Raw genomic sequence first — 18,684 nt, 5'->3', positions numbered from 1 at the left:
AAGGGAGAACAGGAAGACCTGGGGAACCACAGGTCAATCAGTCTCATCTCTGTGCCAAAATCATGGAGCTAAGCTAAGGCACATGGAAAATAGAGAGGTGAGTGGGGACAGACAACATGAATTAAGGGCAAATTATGCCTGGCAAATTTGGTGGCCTTCTATGACAGGGTTATAGCATTGATGTGTAAGGGAAGAGTAATGATGTCATCTACCTGGGCTTGTGCAAAGCATTTGATCATAAACATCGGCATCATTATCAAAAAGAAGTTTGTGATTCCAAAGTACCACTGAATTTTAAATATGGAATTCAATCAGGAGATATTCTCTTGCATCTCCATCAGTGTTTATGTCTTACCAACCATAAATCTGCTGAGCTTCAAAATATGCACATTGTCTTCGATTTCATTATTTGCAGACAATGCGTCATATTAATCAAGTCATCAAAATACAGAAGGCAATCTTCCTATTAGTTCAAGTAACTATCTTTGATCATACAGCGTATTTCGTAGCATTTGTTCCTACAACTTATTTCATTTTATTTGCGTACTTACCTAGAATGGTCTTGAAATCTTTCAAAGAGATTTCTTTTTCTATTATGGATTCTGATGTTTTCAATTTAAATATTATCAGTCATTCTAAAGTAATAATACAAACTGTCTGCTGCAGGATTACACTTGGGACATTGAGCTAGTAAGACACAGAAGACTCACCATCTGCAGATTTAACATCGAGAGAGCAAAACCTGCAAATTTTATTCTGTACATCGAAAATGCCCAACTCTTAACAGCAACCAAATGCTCACTTAGAAACGTTAGGATTTTGACGGGGTAAAGATTACCTTAACACACTTACAATTGCAGTGTTCCTGAAGCATGCTCAGTCATACGTAAGATGAGATGGAACAAGCAGCTCAATTTCAGGCAATTATTTAAATGCTCTAAATTACTGCAGCTCTGAAAAACAGCATTATCAAAAAGATCCTACTGCAAAGAGCATAAAACTGCATTTTCTTACATAAGAAAGTTCAACTTGTCATACTGCATAATCATTTAAAAATATTTTAAAGCCTGCTTAAACAAAACATATTCAGTATTACTTTACCTTCAAGTTTCCCCTCAATGTTCTGTTATTATAGTGTTAACTTATCAGGACAGACACTGCTTTATTTTATATAACTGTGCACATACCTCTGGGGCTTAAATATAGACTTGCTGAAATTATTCTTCTACAGTTGCCGCTTAAGTCACATCTCTTTTTCTTTCAACACATGCACAGTCTATTCCCAGAAGTATTTCCTGATGGGGATCATGATTTTAGGCAGTTTTCCTTCTAGCTCATCATCTCTTCCAGAATACTGCACTATTTTATGTCAAGGCTAAGGAAATACTGCCAGACATCAGCACTGCCAAAATGGTATAATGTAACCTGGAAAAAAATTACTAAAAAAAAAATGAAGACAAATGTATGTATTTAAATATATATTGATACATAAACAAAACGAATAGCATGAATCATAGAATCAAAAAAGATAGGAAAAGACCTCCAAGACCATCCTGACCAACCTTAACCCCACCAATGTTGCCCACAAATCCATGGCCCTCACTGCCATATTAACATGGTTCTTGAACACCTCCAGGGACACACTGAGTAACTCAAGACCTGAGGATATAGACACAACAAAATGATGCCAAATGTGTCTTAAGTTAATTGATAACTGCTTTATAATGACACCGTTAAAACAGTTTGGACTATTCCATAGTTAAATCACTTAAAGTGCACCAGTTAAATGTTGATGAACTCCCACCTATGAATATTCTGCTTTTAGGGAAAGTGCTACGTATCAGTATTAATGCATGAATTAACAATTGAGTTTGCCTAATGCAAAGTAAAGAGAAAACATGATGGTTTTTTCTTTTTTCAGAAGACAACTCATCATATATTGTTTTTATTGATTCATTCCATAAACAGTCGCTCTTGGGCATTGCACTTTTATATCCCCTATTTATTTCACTACCTTTCCCATCTCAATAACTTTAAATTTTGACTACTTGATGGTCTATATCTTTCCCACTTCGTGGTTCTAGTGGAAGAGAAAGGACATCAGCCCTTTCCAGGTCCCTGCTTGGGATATGAGTGAAAGATTGAATCCATGTGCTCTTAGCACTAAGTTCATCATATCGATATAAGCTCCAGAAAAAGTCTCTTCATAAGACAAGGACTAATTAAAAAGTTATGAGAATAATTCTAACTAGAGGATACATTTTCAAGAAAAGGGGGAAAAAAATTCTCATGTGACAAATAAATAATTCTTTCTCATCAGCAAACACAATACAAGCATCATCAGTAATGGAAGTCATAAAAAGAAAAGGTGTAGTGTGACAGGGTTTTGTTTACTCACTTGATATATGGACAGAATTCCATCATTCACTCCATATTCAGCATAGATTTGGTGCATCCACTGTCATCTTACTAAAGAACAACCTAGTAACTATTATTTTCTATTGCTGAAAATCACAGTTTGGAATCCTACACGGCAGTAGACAAACATCACTTTAAAGCTCATTTTTCTCCAGATTAAAATTCCAAGCTCCTTCACGGAAGGAAAGTTTAAAAAAAATACTAGAGCACGTCTTTGATGCTGTTATCAGCAGGTACTCTAGCATGTTTATAATGTTGTGGATTTTTTGCTTCATCAATTATTTAAGGAAAAGAAGATACACATTGATAAAGTGCGCTTCAGAGGGTTCTTTAATTCTTTTCACATGCACAACCACCTGCATTCAGACTGATTTGCTCCTGTTGGCCTTGCTTCTTCCAGCATTGATTTTCCAGTGCAGAAGGAATTTCTTCATTCTAGAAGCAACGGAAATGGTTATTTATGCATGCAAAGTTTGCAGACCGTCACAACTGCTGCCACAACAGCTCATTAACAGCACTTAACACTGTTGGAAGACAGATGCAAACATAGGCAGCCATTTTCTGCCTTCTAAACATTGCCTCCTCACCTCTTCAAATACCTTGATAGCTAAAGCCTATTGTTCTTGCAAAAAGCAAAGCACACTAAGTAGAAGTAAGCGTTAGCTTCTATTAACCCAAGTACTAATATGCCATACTAAAATACCATAACTGCAGAGGTAATTTTCTACACCATAAACATCATTCTGTCATTGCCAGTAATGAGGCAGAACATTTAAGCTAACTGTGCCTGATACAGCAGTGGCAGAAGAGGCAGAACGTGTTCAGTATGGTTCTAGCTTCCATGGGTGGACAGCTTTTAAATCTTATCAGTCTTCCAGACATTCCTATTGTACCATCCTTAATTCTCCAGTTAATAATATATGTAATGAAATAAGGTCATGATTATTTGGTTGGTTTTTGAACATGAAATGTGCTCTGACAAAACTAAAATGCATTTTCAAAAAAGGAGCGAGATACGTGATGCTTTCATTGCAATGATTGATGCACTTGCAAAAACTTGCATGCACAAACTTCACACGAGACACATGGTTAAAGAACCAAAACTGAGTAGCTTTCAGTAATGTTGCTTAGATGAAAGCCAAAAATAAATCAGAAACAAGTAACTGTCATTAAAAGGGAATAATATTGAAACAAACACTTAAGAAGTGGATTTTTAATACCAGTTTCTGCAGGAAGATAAACTTCAATTACCATGTTTTCACCGGTTTCCAAAACAGATCAAAGGAATGTGAAAACTTCACAAGTAAATGTTTTCTTCTGTTTTACACTATATGCTCTGCTCGAATACATTCTATATAAAAGTGAACGGTATCTGCTATCTCATATATTCTATGTAATGTGAAAGGTAGGGAATGAAAGAATTAACTTGCCTTTTAAAATTTATCGCATATATAGAAAATACCAGAGATATTCTTACTTTTTCTAAAGTTAAATAAGTAAGGAAAAAACAAAAAAATAACAAAAAGCAAGAGAATTTTTGGTTTATTCCATATTTTGAATACTCTTTAAATTATTGAAAATGCCAATGCAGGACTTAACATATATCAAGCTGGCATTTTAACACACAAAGATAAGTAACATTGTTAATGTAACTGGTTAACATCAATTATTCTTTTCTTATTCTCTTACCTGAAATTGGAAAATAAATTCAAGTTGAGTAACCTGTAATACAGACACCTTTCACGCAGCCATTGTGGTACTGGTGTGGCCTCCATTTCTCCTAATTTCTCGTTTACATGAAACTAGGGTGGAAAGAGAAAAAGGAAAAAGAAATGTTGCATATCTGCTTGTTAAAACAATTCAGTGTTTTCTGAATCTTCGTTATCAAATACATAGGACAGAAACACTGATGACCTTGGCAGTGGGAACATAAACAATACTGAATAAGTTGAAAAGAGAATAAAAGCCTTTTGGAGATATTTCCAATACAGCACGGGCAGCTGTATTTATCTGAAGGTTGCTGAACATGCTGCCATTTGTCAGCAAACTCCCCAAAAAACTTTCGTTAACCTCTCTCATATCTTTCAGGTAGAAAAACAGGATCTTAAAGTAATAACATGCTAAGCAATCAGATTGTCATTCTCCAGAGAGAATGTTCACTCCTGTACAAAGGGATATAAAATTTCAAAATCATAAATTAGTTTATTTCCTTTTCCAGTTATGGACTAGTGTCTGGCTGGCACAAATGCAGTAAACTGGCAATAGACAGATGCCCTTATATAGGAATTTTCATTATCATCATTATGCAGTATATATCTTCATTATAGGAGCATAACAAAGGGAAAATTGGGTACTAAGTGCTAAATAATTGTTTAGAATTAATCATTTTCTGGTTTAGCCAAAGCAAGCAATAGATCTTTTATTTCAAGACTTTGGAACAAATAGCTTTGCATTTAAATCAACATCATATTTCAAATTTATGTACTATAGCAGGCATTCCAAAGGCAAAGAAAGAAGTTTGCAGCCTTGTTTTCCCAGAAAAATTGCCAACACTTAGGCCCTTCTTCCAATCCAGTTTTATAAAAGCTCAGTACCTCCACTGGTAGCAAATACATCTCCCCCATTTTGACTCAAGTAATCGCATCTGTTTCTAAGCTGTGCCTGTAATTGTCTGACATTCAAATAACGTATCATCTAAAAGTTTAACTTTAGCAGCCAGCAACAATCCAATTATGTACATTATGCAAATTATGCAATTATCACTTCTTCCATGCAAGGTTGGTGTCATACTTGTTCTAAACTTCACTGATGCTTAGGAGAACAAGGGATTGAAAACTGAGAAAGAAATCCAGTTTGCCTCTCTACAAAAACTGATGAAACCTCATGCAATGTGGTGATCACACTCTTAAAGGATATTATTTTTAGTGTTTCTTTTACGCATATCAGTAGTCTGCACTCCCGGTGAGATGAATTAGCTCTCTGATCTGACTGAAAATTAACATGGCAAACAAAATGAATATACATATAAAGTATTTAACTTCCTTTTCAGTTCCATGGTTGAGATTATCTAATATAGTCACCAAGAAATTATCAATGTCAATGCAACGGAGAGGGCAGCTTAGAGCCAGGCTAACTGAAGCCAGGCTTATATAGGTTTACACCAACCATGAAAGCTCATTCTGTGCAGAGAATATACTTCAGTATTTTGTTTCTTTGTTTTGGTGGTTATGGTTTGTTGATTATTTATGGAAACATTGACAAAACTAAAGAAAAACCAATCAGTATATCACAGAGAAGTTGGCTATTCACAACACAAAGTATAAAAGAAAAATGAGTAAAAGGATGAGCAATGTTAAGCCCAAAGCCAGCAGAAGGCTCATCTTTAGGAGGGACTGGCAAGCTATTCAATGAAGAAGGCAACATAACTGGGATTTGGTAATAAATGAGAAGCGAAATGTTCTTTCTATGGAACTCTCCGGTTTATTTTTGTACAATACGCTACCTTAGACACGAATGATGCTGTAATAGTCCAATATTCTTTGCTGTGCATAGCTGTATTTGTAGAGATAGCCTGTAAATTGTATGGGTTGTAGGGAACTCGAAGATTGTTTTTGCATTTTTGAAGACAATATATATATTCACCACTATCTCTTGGCAATAAAGGTCTCTGTCAAAAGATAAAATTATAAGTACATACATAATTTATTTTTTCACAATGACAAGCTGTACGTCTCTAGATTATACCATGAGAAGAAAAAGTACTTGATTCTTCTAATAATAAATAACACAGAATTGACCAGAAGGCTATTCTATTATCATCACTTTTTGAATTCTATTATTTATACTCACAATAATTATTTCTCAGTTCTTCCAACTGGAAGCTAAATATTACTTGTTGAGAAAACAGTCTCATGGGATCCTATTAGCATACTACAAATTTTAAAATCCAAACTTAATGAAACTTTTCTGTAATTTTATTACTTCATGTTATCTTTCTCCATCTATAAATACAGCATATGTGTTCGTCTTTGAATGCACCAAATAAGAGAACACAGGAGGTGCCTGTTTGGCCACAGGAAGAGCAGAAGGCCCAGTCTCACTCATAGGCCTGATGCTTGGTGTGTCTGATCAGGACAGGCATGGCCACAATTCTACTTAATGCTAAGAGATCTGAGCCATGGGAAGCACTGGCTAAGTGCTAAGTTCCCATAACCACTATGCATCCAGAGGATGTAAGGCTCTAAGGCAAAATGTATTGTTTTCTGAGGGGAAAAACTTCCAGGAGATGTGTCTTTTAGATATATAACCAATGTCATTTCTGGAACATGCAGTTCCATACAATGTGGAGAAGGGGAAGCAAAAATTACCGTAAGTGCGAACTTCTGAAGCCTGGCCACATCAGTCTCTCTAGCTAAACACTCACAGGATGGTAACTTGGTTTGCCAGCCAAGTTTGCCACGAAGCCTCAAAATGCACGTTATAATGTCATCATCAGTTGGCTCTGGTACATCAAGAAAAGCGAAGAAAAATAGTAATTTCTTTTTCCCTTAAATATAAAGCCTTTTGATTCAATGCATATAATAAGTATGGAGCATCAGAGTAATGACATTCAAAATAAGGTGAAAGATGCTGAAAACACGTCTCAGAAAGTCTCTCTCTCAAAAAAAATAACAAATTATTATATATTCCAAATGTATTTTTCTGTAATTGAAGAACGGCAGTTCAATTGACTTCAAAGTAATTTCATTTTCCAGTGATTTTACACTAATATTTGGTGTATTTTACACAGCAAAATTCAAAGTACTCACTAAAAAAAAAATAAAAATCTGACTTACTGCCCAAAGGTTTTACTCAAGTCTAAAGAGAAAAAAGTTAGCAAAAAAAAGAAGAAAAAAAAAAAGAAGGAAAAAAAGAATCCAATTGTGGTATCAGTCCCTCCCTCCCAGTTTTCAGAATCAGCCACAGAGATTATTAACAGAGAAGTAATGTCAAAAATCTATTTTTCTCCATGAAGATCTTGGAAGATAAGGAGGAAAGCACACCTACCACTCTTCAAGAATCTTTTATTTAAATATTTTTTTAAATGTAGCTAAATACCAATTATAAATAACTTGAAGTATTAAAGTACTGTACAGAAACAACTCACAGTACAAAAAATGTGGTGAATATGGAAGATGAAGTTGTCAGACTTTCCTCTGCACACATACTTTTACTCTAAGGGCAGAAGGATGAGGAAAGGGAGTAGCAGTTGCATATATTCTTTATTATATCAATGGAAATCTGACAGAAATGGACACACAACTATGAGCACAGTCATCCCCATGGGGCTACAACCTGCATACCTGTTTCATCATACGAATAAACTTTTGCTCTTATAGGTTTCTTCAGAGAACATTCAACATCTGGCTGCTTACAAACCTTTTTAAGGCAACTTGGCTGCAAAACAGACTTCTGTATTTCAGTCCTTTTATCTGCAAACAACACATTAAAAAGGAAAATATTACGCATTGAAAGCAGACCACTATGCACAATAATTATTTAATTTAAGTCATGCTTGCTACAAATTTACATTTCTACAACTTCTACTACTGCTCAAAATACACAATGGTCTTAATATTATTTTTACAGAGACATACACACAAGATACTATTTTTGTTGAAAACAGAAAAAAATATACAAAATATCATAAATTGGCATCAGGTACTTCAGTATGGTTAGATAAGAAGTGTAATGCTTATTTTTGCTGTATTCCACGAGGTGAGAGGATCACATTCACTTTTGTCATGTGCTAGATGAGAAGGGTTTGGGCTGTTTATTTCTAGAAAACCTTTATCCATTTTAAAATGAATCTATATAATCCATCTGTTGGTCCTGAATGAGCAGGGCTAGGGCCAGACGACCTCCAGAGATCCCTTTGGCCAGCTGCAGTCAGTTTGAAATTTGTGATGACGCTTGAAGAGTTTTTGTGTGCAGTTTCATTCCCCCGTACATACAACTTCCATCAATCATGATTTTGCATTTTAGAGAGTTGACCTCACTTCATGGTTCAAGAAAACCCACTGTGGTCATAGGAAGAAAGGAGAAACAGCCATATCCAGGGGAAAAAGCCTACTCAAGACCCATCACATGGCTTTCTCATTTAAAGAAACTTGGAATACGTTAATGTAGACTGAAAAGAAGCATGGATAACTGTAATTGTTTAAAAACACAGTAACACATACTCATGCACTTGGCAGATGGCACACTGACGTAAAGTCCGTGTTCCACCTTCGCTATTCCATTTTCAATTTTTTTTTTTTTTTTTTTTAAAGATGCCAGCATTTGCAAGACTGTTTTTACATGTTTATAATGATAAGGAAAGAAAGTCATGTTTATTACTACTGCACGCTTCTGTCATTTTAGGTACTTGACCATATAGATTTGAAGAAGGTGATGTACCACTATTGTCCTCTGAAGTTGTGGATGCCACTTTCACTAAGCTCCTCTTTGGCTCCATTTTCTCATGGTCAGACCCTTCCAAGGGCTGACAAACAGAATTTTCTCTTTCATCCTTATGTTTTTTTGAGAGTCTATAAACAAGCAAATGTAAGGGGAAAAAACCCTTAAGATCCAGTCATATGGTAAAATAGAAAAATCAACTAAACTATTCCTTGTATCATAGTATGCATTTATGATTAAAGTGCAGCTGTCCTTTGGTACAAATTAAGAAGTTTATTGTTATAAAATACACAGTGAGGGTGACATCAAAATTAAAGATGTTCTCCAGACCTCAACATCTCCCATCAGAGTTTAGAGGCAAGAGATCAATTTGTTCAAAATCCACTGCATAAAATTACCCCAAGGATAAAAACAACCCGACTGTGGCTTTAATCCTACCCACAAAATTTGGGAATGAAGGTTTGCATGTAAGAAGGCATTCTTGTCTCTTCAACATGGAAAAACTACTTTCCTTTCTCACCACCGTACAAAAAGGAAGAGGAAACCAAAAGACAACCCATGCCAGAGGTCAGGGGATTACAGGCTTCTAGAGCTTTCTGCTCTATGTAGCTGTTGAGAAGGACAGCACTGGGAGATTCAGAAAGGGAAGAAACAATGAACTTGCTCTCTATGAGCTTGACTCGTATACAGCAGAGCTGCAGCCCCAAACATCCAGAATCCAGTATTTATCGATGCTATCATTAAATCTGAAGTATACCCATCTTGTATACTTTTACATAGACAGGTGAAAGTAATACAGTATATAAGAATAGCTCTTGTAACTTCCCCATTTTGCTAGAATAAAAAAAATACAGTGCAACTAACCTCTATTTCTTTTATAATGATTTGCCTGCACTTCTCCGGATGTTCATGGACATAAACAAGATAGGTCTCTATTACAATCAGTCAAAATTAGAATGGTTATGCCGGCGTGTTAATCCACGCTTCACAGAATTCACAGGGAAGCAGTCACATAAGTTGATCCGTTGCTGTTCCATATTTTAATTAGCAGAGTATAAAAACTTATCATAAAGAAAGAAATATGAGTTTACGTACACTTTACCAGAACACACACCACCTTCTTCATTTATTTCTGCTTCATGCTTAGTTTCTGTTCTTGCTCTATAAACTGCTGTGTGAAGAATGGAGTACTTCTCTACTGGAGATGGCTGGGAACAAACAACATCAATGTATAACTACTGAGTAAGTGGTCATGTGTTATACTCTCCAAAATACCAAAGAATAAGTTTACCTAAAAACTACGCAAAATGTTTTCAAAAGTTAAAGGATACCCTAACTCAGCTTTCATTAAAGATTATTTCTTACTTAAAATATACATTTTATGTGCATGAAAGTTACTTTTAAAAAAGAATCTTGATAAATAGCTTAAAAATAACAATGTGCAAAGCACTAAAATTAATATCTAGCATTTTACAGAGTATAGTGACACATTAATACTTCTTTTTCCATCAAACTTAACCTGAAATAGTTACAACCTTCAGAAAAAGAAAAAACAGATTCTAAATTTAGAACAAGGAACCATAGTTTTGCAGGAAACTTGTGCCAAACACTCAGTGAACAGATTGCCATTAATCACAGAAATTAGATTAATTTATTGGCATTACAGACGGAGTAGTAGGTTAACATATATAAAACATGGAGGACTGACTTCTGTTTGCATATTGACTTCACCCTTGTGCAACAGAACTTTGCTACGTTAAAGGAATGACTTGAATAAACACTTGGGACTGTATAAAAAAAATCTAGGATAAAATGAGTCATCATGCAATGCCTCTGCTTCAGATTTGACAGCTACAGTTTACTGCCGTGAGAAGGTATTTTAATGATGACTTATGTAGTAGCATATTTGGTAGGAGTAATTCAGAAAGGTGAAGCTATCTGCTAAGTCTGCCTTGAAGAGACAAAGGGTAGCAAGTCATGAACAAATTCTAAAGATTTTACTTTTTTCTATCTTACAAAACACCTCAATATGCCCTTATCACAAAACAAAATTGGTACTGTGAACAGTAATTCAATATTAATGTTGTTGCAAACTTGCCCATTCTCACCGGTTCACTTTTGTCCTTCCTCCTGATGCCAGCCGGCCCACACATGATACATCTGCCTTTTGCCATAAGCAGCACCTCTGACCTCTCTGCTTCAAAACGGAGATGAGACACTAATTGTTCTTTCAGCATTCTGTTTTGCCCATCCATCTGCGGTTGGTATCCTTTCTCCTAACGATAAGAAAACATCAATTACACAAAATCTGCAATAATGACCGTTTCTGCACTGTGCCCTTGAAGTGAACTTCACACTTGAGAAGACCTGCAGGCACCAACAGAAATCAAGTAGTGTGGGAACTGTTGTGGATGTTAACATAGGGAAACACAGGATTTGTTAGTCTCAACCCATGTTATAGATAGATACCTTAGAGCCCATGCACATCAAAATATAAGCATAAGTGCTAATAAAATAGTGCATTGGGAAGCAGAATAAAGATGAGGCTGTACATCCAACCCCACCTTTAATATTCATACACGTAAAACCGTTATTGTATCTTAATGGACTAATGCATGGCCAGTGGATCATGAGCACATTTTAGAACAGTAAAGACTGAGGTGAAACAGGCTACCCATACTGGGTCAGGTGTACCAACAGAAGCTCAAAGAAAGCACACGGTCATTGGGAATCCTAGCACTGCTCACCATCTCCTTGGCTGTGATGTCCGACCAATGGCACTGGGTGGGATGGGCAGGGTCTGCAGAGCTGCGAGGGGTGATGGCAGCCCTCACCCCTCTGCTGTTCCTTCTCCAGTTATTGGAGAGCCGTTGGGGCCCAGGTGGCCAACGGCTGTACCTGTGGGTCCTGCCTGGCCAGTATCAACATCTGAGCTGTCAGTGAGTTAAGCTACCAGTTGTAAACCTATGTGTTTACATAGATGTAAACGTATGTATTTACATAGATACGAGAGAGCACATGACCAGTTGGGGTTCTTTTGTAATAAGCTTTTCAATGAATTCCTTGAACTTTCCAGCCATAGTTAGCGGCTCTTGTTGTTTAATTACTCTTGCCAGAAAGAGGGAGTCAGCAGGCATGTCACAGTCCTCCTGCTGTGATTGCACCTCTGCTTCTGGATGCTTATTCTTTAGTAGCCTATAAAAAGCTACAAAAGTTTATTTTAAGTCTGTAACATATTCAATGAAAAAAAAATATTTTGACAAAACAGATTTTCCATTATTTTCCTCACGCATTTGAGAAGTTTCCACCATCTCTTGGATTTTCCAATAGTAAACAACTTAGTTAACTTCTTTCAATAGTTTTAAGATGACATGAGTAATGTAAATACTTGGATGAAGTAATCAGGTGTCAGCACACCCCCACCAAGCTGGATTTTTTAAAAGATAAAACTGCTTAGTACTTCCATATCTTGAGCTCAGTCCACATTTAAGTTTTCTTGAGCTCCTAATGCACACGGATCTTATTCTTTCACTTGTGTTTCATTAATAGTAACAGCATAACAGAATTAAAATAACAAAGTATATTTCAAGAAATGGAAATAGATTTTATCTGGACTGCCAGACACAGCTGGAGATCTACAGAGGACAAGTAGTTTTCTCAGAACAAGCTCAAGCATACATGATTTGACTATACAAGGCTTTCCTTAAATCATAACTAACCCTTTATTTGCCAATCTGAAACCATTATACCCAAACAAAATAAGATCTTGTTAATCATGTTAATACGTTAAACTCTGACTTGGTGAGAGAGCAATAAATGTCACAACAAAGAAATGGAATCTCAAAAAATAAAATCCATGCACTTATGCACAGGAGATTGACATGCAGAGCTCCTACTGAAGCTACCTGTTGTTATAAGAACAAGAAAAATTGGAATGCTGAAATAAATTTGCCAGATGTAAAAATATGTGACCTAATCAATACCTGTAGATTTTTCTGTCTGTTTATAAATGCTAGGCTTTATGAAAGATTCAGAAAGGAATGACTCCTGAGAATGGAGACTTTCAATGCTCTCATTATTCTAGGACAGTTTCAGTTGAAAAATGGTCACTTTTAATCAAAGAATAAAATTCCGTTTTCTAAATGCTACTGCTAATCTGGATGCAATTAATTTAAGTAGCAGTTGCCATTACTTTAGCTGGCAGAAATAATTCCACAAATCTGGTTAATTATTGAAACCAGAAGCATTCTATGTGGCTTTTACATCAAATGCAAATGTTTTAATTTTTTTTGTAACACACAATTGTATTTACACATTTTTTTGTAGGTTTACAAATGGCAATGTCTCTTCACATGAGACTTTTTTGTCCTCTTTGTGCCGAGATAAATAGTATTACTGCAACAATGATTGAAGGGTAACATGCTCCAAACCAAATAAAGTGAATGAAATTAAAATTAACACCTGCTGACAAAGTTACAGTTTGCTAAAGCAAGCACTCTGCTTTGTTAAGAGATGTTAAGAAATGCTTTAAAACAATTTTCACCAGAAAACATTAGAAAACAAATCTAAGGGCAAATGGGAAATGTTGGAAAGGTTAAGGAAGTTCTAAGAGGAGGCATGTTTTTCTTCTCTGATTATAAACCTATTTAAACATAAATCTCACATCTTTAAATAAACCATTCCCTGGGTATAATTGAAAATAACAAGAGCACATTAATCAGCAAAGCAGCCTTGATCCACCTGAATCCTACAGATTTTTTTTTAATTATATGGAATTCTGTCATGATTATCAGACTCACAGAATCACTAAGGTTGCAAAGGATCAACTGCCAGCCCATCCCCACCAATACTGCCTACTGACCATGTCCCTCAGTGCCACATCTACAGTTCTTGAATACCTCCAGGGTCGGTGCCTCCACCACCCCCACGAGCAGACTGTGCCAGTGCCTCAATGGTCTTTCTGAGAAGAAATTCTTCCCAATGTGAAACCTCAGGAGTCTTTGTTGCAGACATAGTTCCCACTGCACTGAAAATCCCAGGAACAACATGAATAAATGATGTTTTTTATGAGTCCATAGCTATTTACAGTCCCATACATACATATGCATATACATATACCTACATACACACACACTCCTATAGCAGTTATATATATAGGAGTATATAAAAAGAAGCATATATAGAAACTGCTATAGGAACATGGATACAGAATTTTTTTTACTTGATTTTTTAATATCAAATGCAATGCACTGGCAAAAAAACAATACCCTTTGTGAAAAAAGAGTCTTTAATACTTTCAGACGTGTAAGCAGTCTCAGGATGGATAAAGACAGAGGGTTTTCCAGTAGTTGCAGCAAACTGGATTCTCAGGACTCTCCTGAAAAGTTTCCCTGCAGGCTGAGAGGACTTTGCTCCATGTACTAAAAAGTCCAAATTCTTATTATTTAAGATAAAAATGCAGTGAGTATATTATGAGAATAAACACAGGATAATAGGTTACAAGCTGAACTGTAAATTGATGGAGGAAGAGAGAGGAATAAGAGGGAAAAGTGAAATCATCACTGAAGAACACAGATGTGGCAGACACATGAAATAAATAAAGCACCTTAAATAAATCAGCAGAACATCCCAAACTCATTTTATAAGGTAAAAAATGAAAGCATACCATGCACTTTGGGACCAGCTGACACACTCAGCCCTACGCTTGGTTTAGAACAAAGCACTGGCATTGTATTCATGTCCCTGTCAGCTGTGGCTATTTCTTCACAGGGAACCATGTGGTGAACAATCTGAGGGCTTCTTGAACTCCAGCATGACCTTCCAAGAGGAATTCTGAGAACCCCTAAAGACCGGTACAAGGTTTGAACAACCTCTTCATCCCAAAGGGGAATCTAAGCTTTTTATTCCGGAATTCTCACTTGGTAAATACCAGCATCAGTACATCGCCATGATACCAAACCAGTATTAATACTGGGACCATCTACAATAGTCAGATCTCTCTTGGAGGAAATGCATCTATTTCAAAAGAACAAAAAATAAAATTAAGAAATGGGATGGTGCCCTTAAACAGAATGATGTTAAAAGCATAAGAGCGTGTTGCATTGACATGGAAAGTTTTGAAGAAGTCCATAACTTCTCTGCATGAGAACTGAAAAGTCTGCAAACCAGACTGTTCCCTGATAAAAAATTCATCATTGTCCTTATGAAACATCAGGAGTATTATTCTGTACTCTTTTCCATATGAATTAAATACATCTATTATTCCATTATTAATGTTTTAGTCACATATCATTATTTCAGTATGAATTTGATTTATGGTTTCTTTCTTACTGTGAAGATGTCAGCAAAATGGGTAAAGCCCATGGGAATTGGCATAGAGGCCATTACTCTTGTTGCTCAGTCCCTTCCATTCTCTAAGTAAAATTCAGCTCTGTTGAAGTCAATGCCAAAATAATAATGGTAATAGAAAGCCCAGGGCAGAACCATGCCTCCCTCTCTTCTCTGAATTCTTTTTTTTTGCCCAAAGCTTTTCCACACACAAGTTTCTCCCTGGTAGAGGAAGACCTTGCATATGCACTTTCTCTATCACCTTTGAGCTGTTACATCTGAAATCAGAAATATGATCCCAATAGGCTGGGAATTCTGGGCTGTAACACTTGTGTTCTTTCAGGTATTCAGATGCTATGCAGCAGCAGTTACTCCCCTAGACAGCTCATCAGACTTGTTAAGCTTAACAAAAACGAGCCGAAATGTAAGTTGGTGTGGAACACTCAGCTGTTTGCTCACTGCATGAATGAGCCTGAAAGGAACAGGCTGCTACAGTACAAACAACAAATACAACTACCAGCAACTTTCCAGAGAACAGCACATAACCATGCAGCCTGAGCTCAGAAACTTTGGCTAAACAGTGAAAGGAAACCAAATGAGAAACAACTTTACACCTTACTTTAATGTCATGCAGTGTGGAATTTCTAAGTAGGTAAACATTGAATAACAAATACCAAATGATCAGACTTCAGTTCTGACAGCAGCAGGCTCCTGCAATGCTTATAATTACCATTATTCTGTGCCACAGGACAGCTCTGACTGCACACTGAAGTCAGGAGCTCAGCTTCATGGCCACAGTCACCATCATGGCACTCTGGGTTCCCCAGACTCCATACTCAGAAGTGAGCTCTCTTGCAACTCAGAAATATACATAAGAAGACAGAACATTTTTTTGTTGTTGTTGTAAATCCCCCTTCCTACTCACCTGTTCTCTCATTAAGTGGTCATTTACCTTTGCCCCATCAATTAACTTTTCTTGACTATCTTTCTGCTTCCCTTGACATCTTGATTCTTTCCTCCTAATTGCAGAGCACAGAACTTGCATTTATTTATACCTTAATCATCATGTCTCCTTCCAATTCAGACACTCACTGGACAAAGACAAAGCACGATCTCCCAAGTTACCCAGCACCAAGATGGCGTCTATGCTGCTACAGAGCTGTGGCCGGCAGGCCTGCCAGGCCCTGCTGGGTAACTTGGGAAATCGTGCTTGTCTCTGCTGTTCATCATATTGGTGTGTACTTGCAGTTATTTGGTCCTGACCTGGTTAGGGTTAGTAGCGTAGGAGGCAATGCAACAGCTCAGATATTACAGTACTACACAAGGCAAAGCATCTAATTAGCCCCTTTTTATACAACAGTAACTCACTCTCTCATACTCACAGGAACTGCACAGCTGCGTTTCAACATGCAGTTAATATAGATCATAAGCTAAAACTACAATTCCTATGTAGCATTTCCTAATTATTGTTATCATTAATATAGTTAAAATTATAATAACTTAAAAAACTCAAATTCTTAAGTTTTGTCAAACGTTTCCTTTGATTTCATTTGTAAGTGTAAGAAAATAGCTGGGTTCATGGAACACTTGAAATCTTTTCATACCCTTCTCCCTCCTGGAAGCTGTCATTCAGTCTGGGATAAGAAGCACAAGATATGCATTAGCATTCAGCGCGCGTTGCAACAGTGACCGACCGTCTCAAGCAATTTTAGTAGAGACTGGAGGTGGATTAAACTCCATGGGAACACAGAACTTAATCTGGGGCAATTACAGATGAATTCAAATCAGAGGCAAATAAATAAATAAATAAATTACATCCTGTTTCACCACACAGATCTACATGAAAAATAACATAACCATCACAACAAGCAATTAATCATGCAACGAGTCAATGACATCATTCTCGTAGTCTCCTAGAGAAAGCTGTTGGGCATGGTTAGGGGACAGCTGACAGTGATTGCTTGCTGGACAGCCGTTAACTTTGTTTAGGCCCTCCATTACTCACTGCTTAATATAAGGAACGTCAGATATCATCACTTGATGGAATGAACAACCCAGATCACAAGTACACAGTGTCCATTCTGTCCAGTAAGAAGCACCACTGGAGATGATGCTTGTTTGCTTCTCCATACAGGACAATACTAATATTCCTCCCACAGAAGTTCTGTCCCTGAAGAAAACCACCTCAGTTCAAGCTTTCTCATGTGTAATCATAGGAAGTTGTATACGTATTTCTTCCTTCATGTTATCCTTCCAACTTAAAAATGATTGCTGTTTCAGATGTAAGTGATATGTATTATAAAATGTTATTAGATCAGAGTTGGAGCTAGTACAGTAATCAGAACTGCATCAAGACTTCACAAGTTATTTTCTCTAATAACGCTCCTTGCCTTGACAAAGTAAGCTACCTGCTCTCTTTAGAGCAGATTCCCACTCCAGATAGGGAATCAGAAGTTATAAGTCATATTTTTACAGAATCATTTTTTACAGAATCACAGAATAGCCAGGGTTGGAAGGGACCTCAAGGACCACAAATCTCCAACCCCCCTGCCACAAGCAGGGCCACCAACCTTCCCATTTAATTCTAGACCAGGATGCTCAGAGCCCCATCCAATCTGACCTTGAACACCTCTAGGGATGGGGCATCCACAACCTGTCTGGGCAGCTTGTTCCAGCACCTCATCACTTTTATAGTAAAGAACTTTTTAGACTGAATAAAAGGAAGCAGTTTTTTCTAATAAGTCACTGAAACAGATTGCTTAAAGAGGTGGTGGATGCCCAGTCCTTGGGAACATCCAAGGTCAGGCTGGAGGGGCTCTAGGCACCCTGTGAGTCTGCTGTAGGCGTTCTCGTTCAGTGCAGGGGTGTTGGAATAGATGGCCTTTAGAGACTCCTTCCAACTCAAGCGACCCTACAACTCTTTGAGGTCCTTTTCAACCTGGGCCATTCTATGATGGCAGATGAATAAAGCGTATAAGTAGGTGACCATAACATAGATACAGAGAGTTTTTGCTCTGACCAGCTGAAGGCATTTTTAATGTAAGCATACAATAATAACTGAACACCATTACACCTTGTATAATCAAAGAATATTAGGATGCTATAATCACGAAATAAACAAGAGAGTTAGGCAAAGCAGACTATGATAACAAAAGAGAATAAATAGAAGGCTTACCCCTATCCTAGGCTCACTCTCAAAACATCAGCAGAGGCAATCTCCAGGAGAGATCCTTCCCCACTGGTAGCCAGCTCTTAAATAGGACTAGGAGCACAGGAGAATTGCCTTCACCTGTTCTCCTCTGGCTGACTCATTGCTCGCCTCAGGTGATCAGTCAGAGGTTCAGGCCGTGGCTCAGCAGTTCCCATACACACCTCCACCACTCATCATTCACCCGTTCCTCTCTACATCTAAACATCCCTAAGTACAGAGCTCCACGGATGCCATATCTCTTGTCGTTAATTTTATTGCTTCCTCGTGAGGTCTAAAACGAGCTGTCAGGC

At 37.1% G+C, this 18,684-nt stretch overlaps 1 protein-coding gene across 2 annotated transcripts; it reads right to left on the bottom strand.

The window, feature by feature from the left end:
* Nucleotides 1–2,193: 2,193 nt before the first annotated feature.
* Nucleotides 2,194–18,414, bottom strand: DNAH14 (dynein axonemal heavy chain 14). 2 transcript variants are annotated; one of them, XM_052678809.1, is made up of 9 exons: nt 18,359–18,414; nt 10,965–11,132; nt 9,952–10,064; nt 8,857–8,987; nt 7,761–7,889; nt 6,786–6,919; nt 5,921–6,085; nt 4,108–4,220; nt 2,194–2,853 (listed from the first exon to the last, which is right to left on the bottom strand). In XM_052678809.1, the coding sequence occupies exons 2-9, from the start codon at nt 11,109–11,111 to the stop codon at nt 2,781–2,783; spliced, it is 1,005 nt and encodes a 334-aa protein (XP_052534769.1). In that variant the 5' UTR covers nt 11,112–11,132; nt 18,359–18,414; the 3' UTR covers nt 2,194–2,780. The 2 variants fall into 2 exon arrangements, with proteins under 2 accessions (XP_052534769.1, XP_052534763.1); XM_052678803.1 differs by having other exon boundaries at nt 8,830–8,987; nt 18,359–18,413.
* Nucleotides 18,415–18,684: the final 270 nt, after the last annotated feature.

This window comes from Tympanuchus pallidicinctus, unplaced genomic scaffold (assembly GCF_026119805.1).
Source record: "Tympanuchus pallidicinctus isolate F22 unplaced genomic scaffold, pur_lepc_1.0 scaffold1, whole genome shotgun sequence".
Classification (NCBI taxonomy): Eukaryota; Metazoa; Chordata; class Aves; order Galliformes; family Phasianidae; genus Tympanuchus; species Tympanuchus pallidicinctus.
The sequence above is the reverse complement of the archived record's forward strand: the minus strand, read 5'-3'. Positions and strand labels throughout refer to the sequence as shown.

Coding starts and splice junctions, on each gene's coding strand:
- DNAH14 (XM_052678803.1), bottom strand. CDS start 11,111: ATGGATGGGCAAAACAGAATGCTGAAAGAACAATTAGTGTCTCATCTC. Junction 4,221..5,920: donor CAGCATCATTCGTGTCTAAG/GTAGCGTATTGT, acceptor TTTCCACCCTAG/TTTCATGTAAACGAGAAATT. Junction 2,854..4,107: donor AATTTATTTTCCAATTTCAG/GTAAGAGAATAA, acceptor CGTTGCTTCTAG/AATGAAGAAATTCCTTCTGC.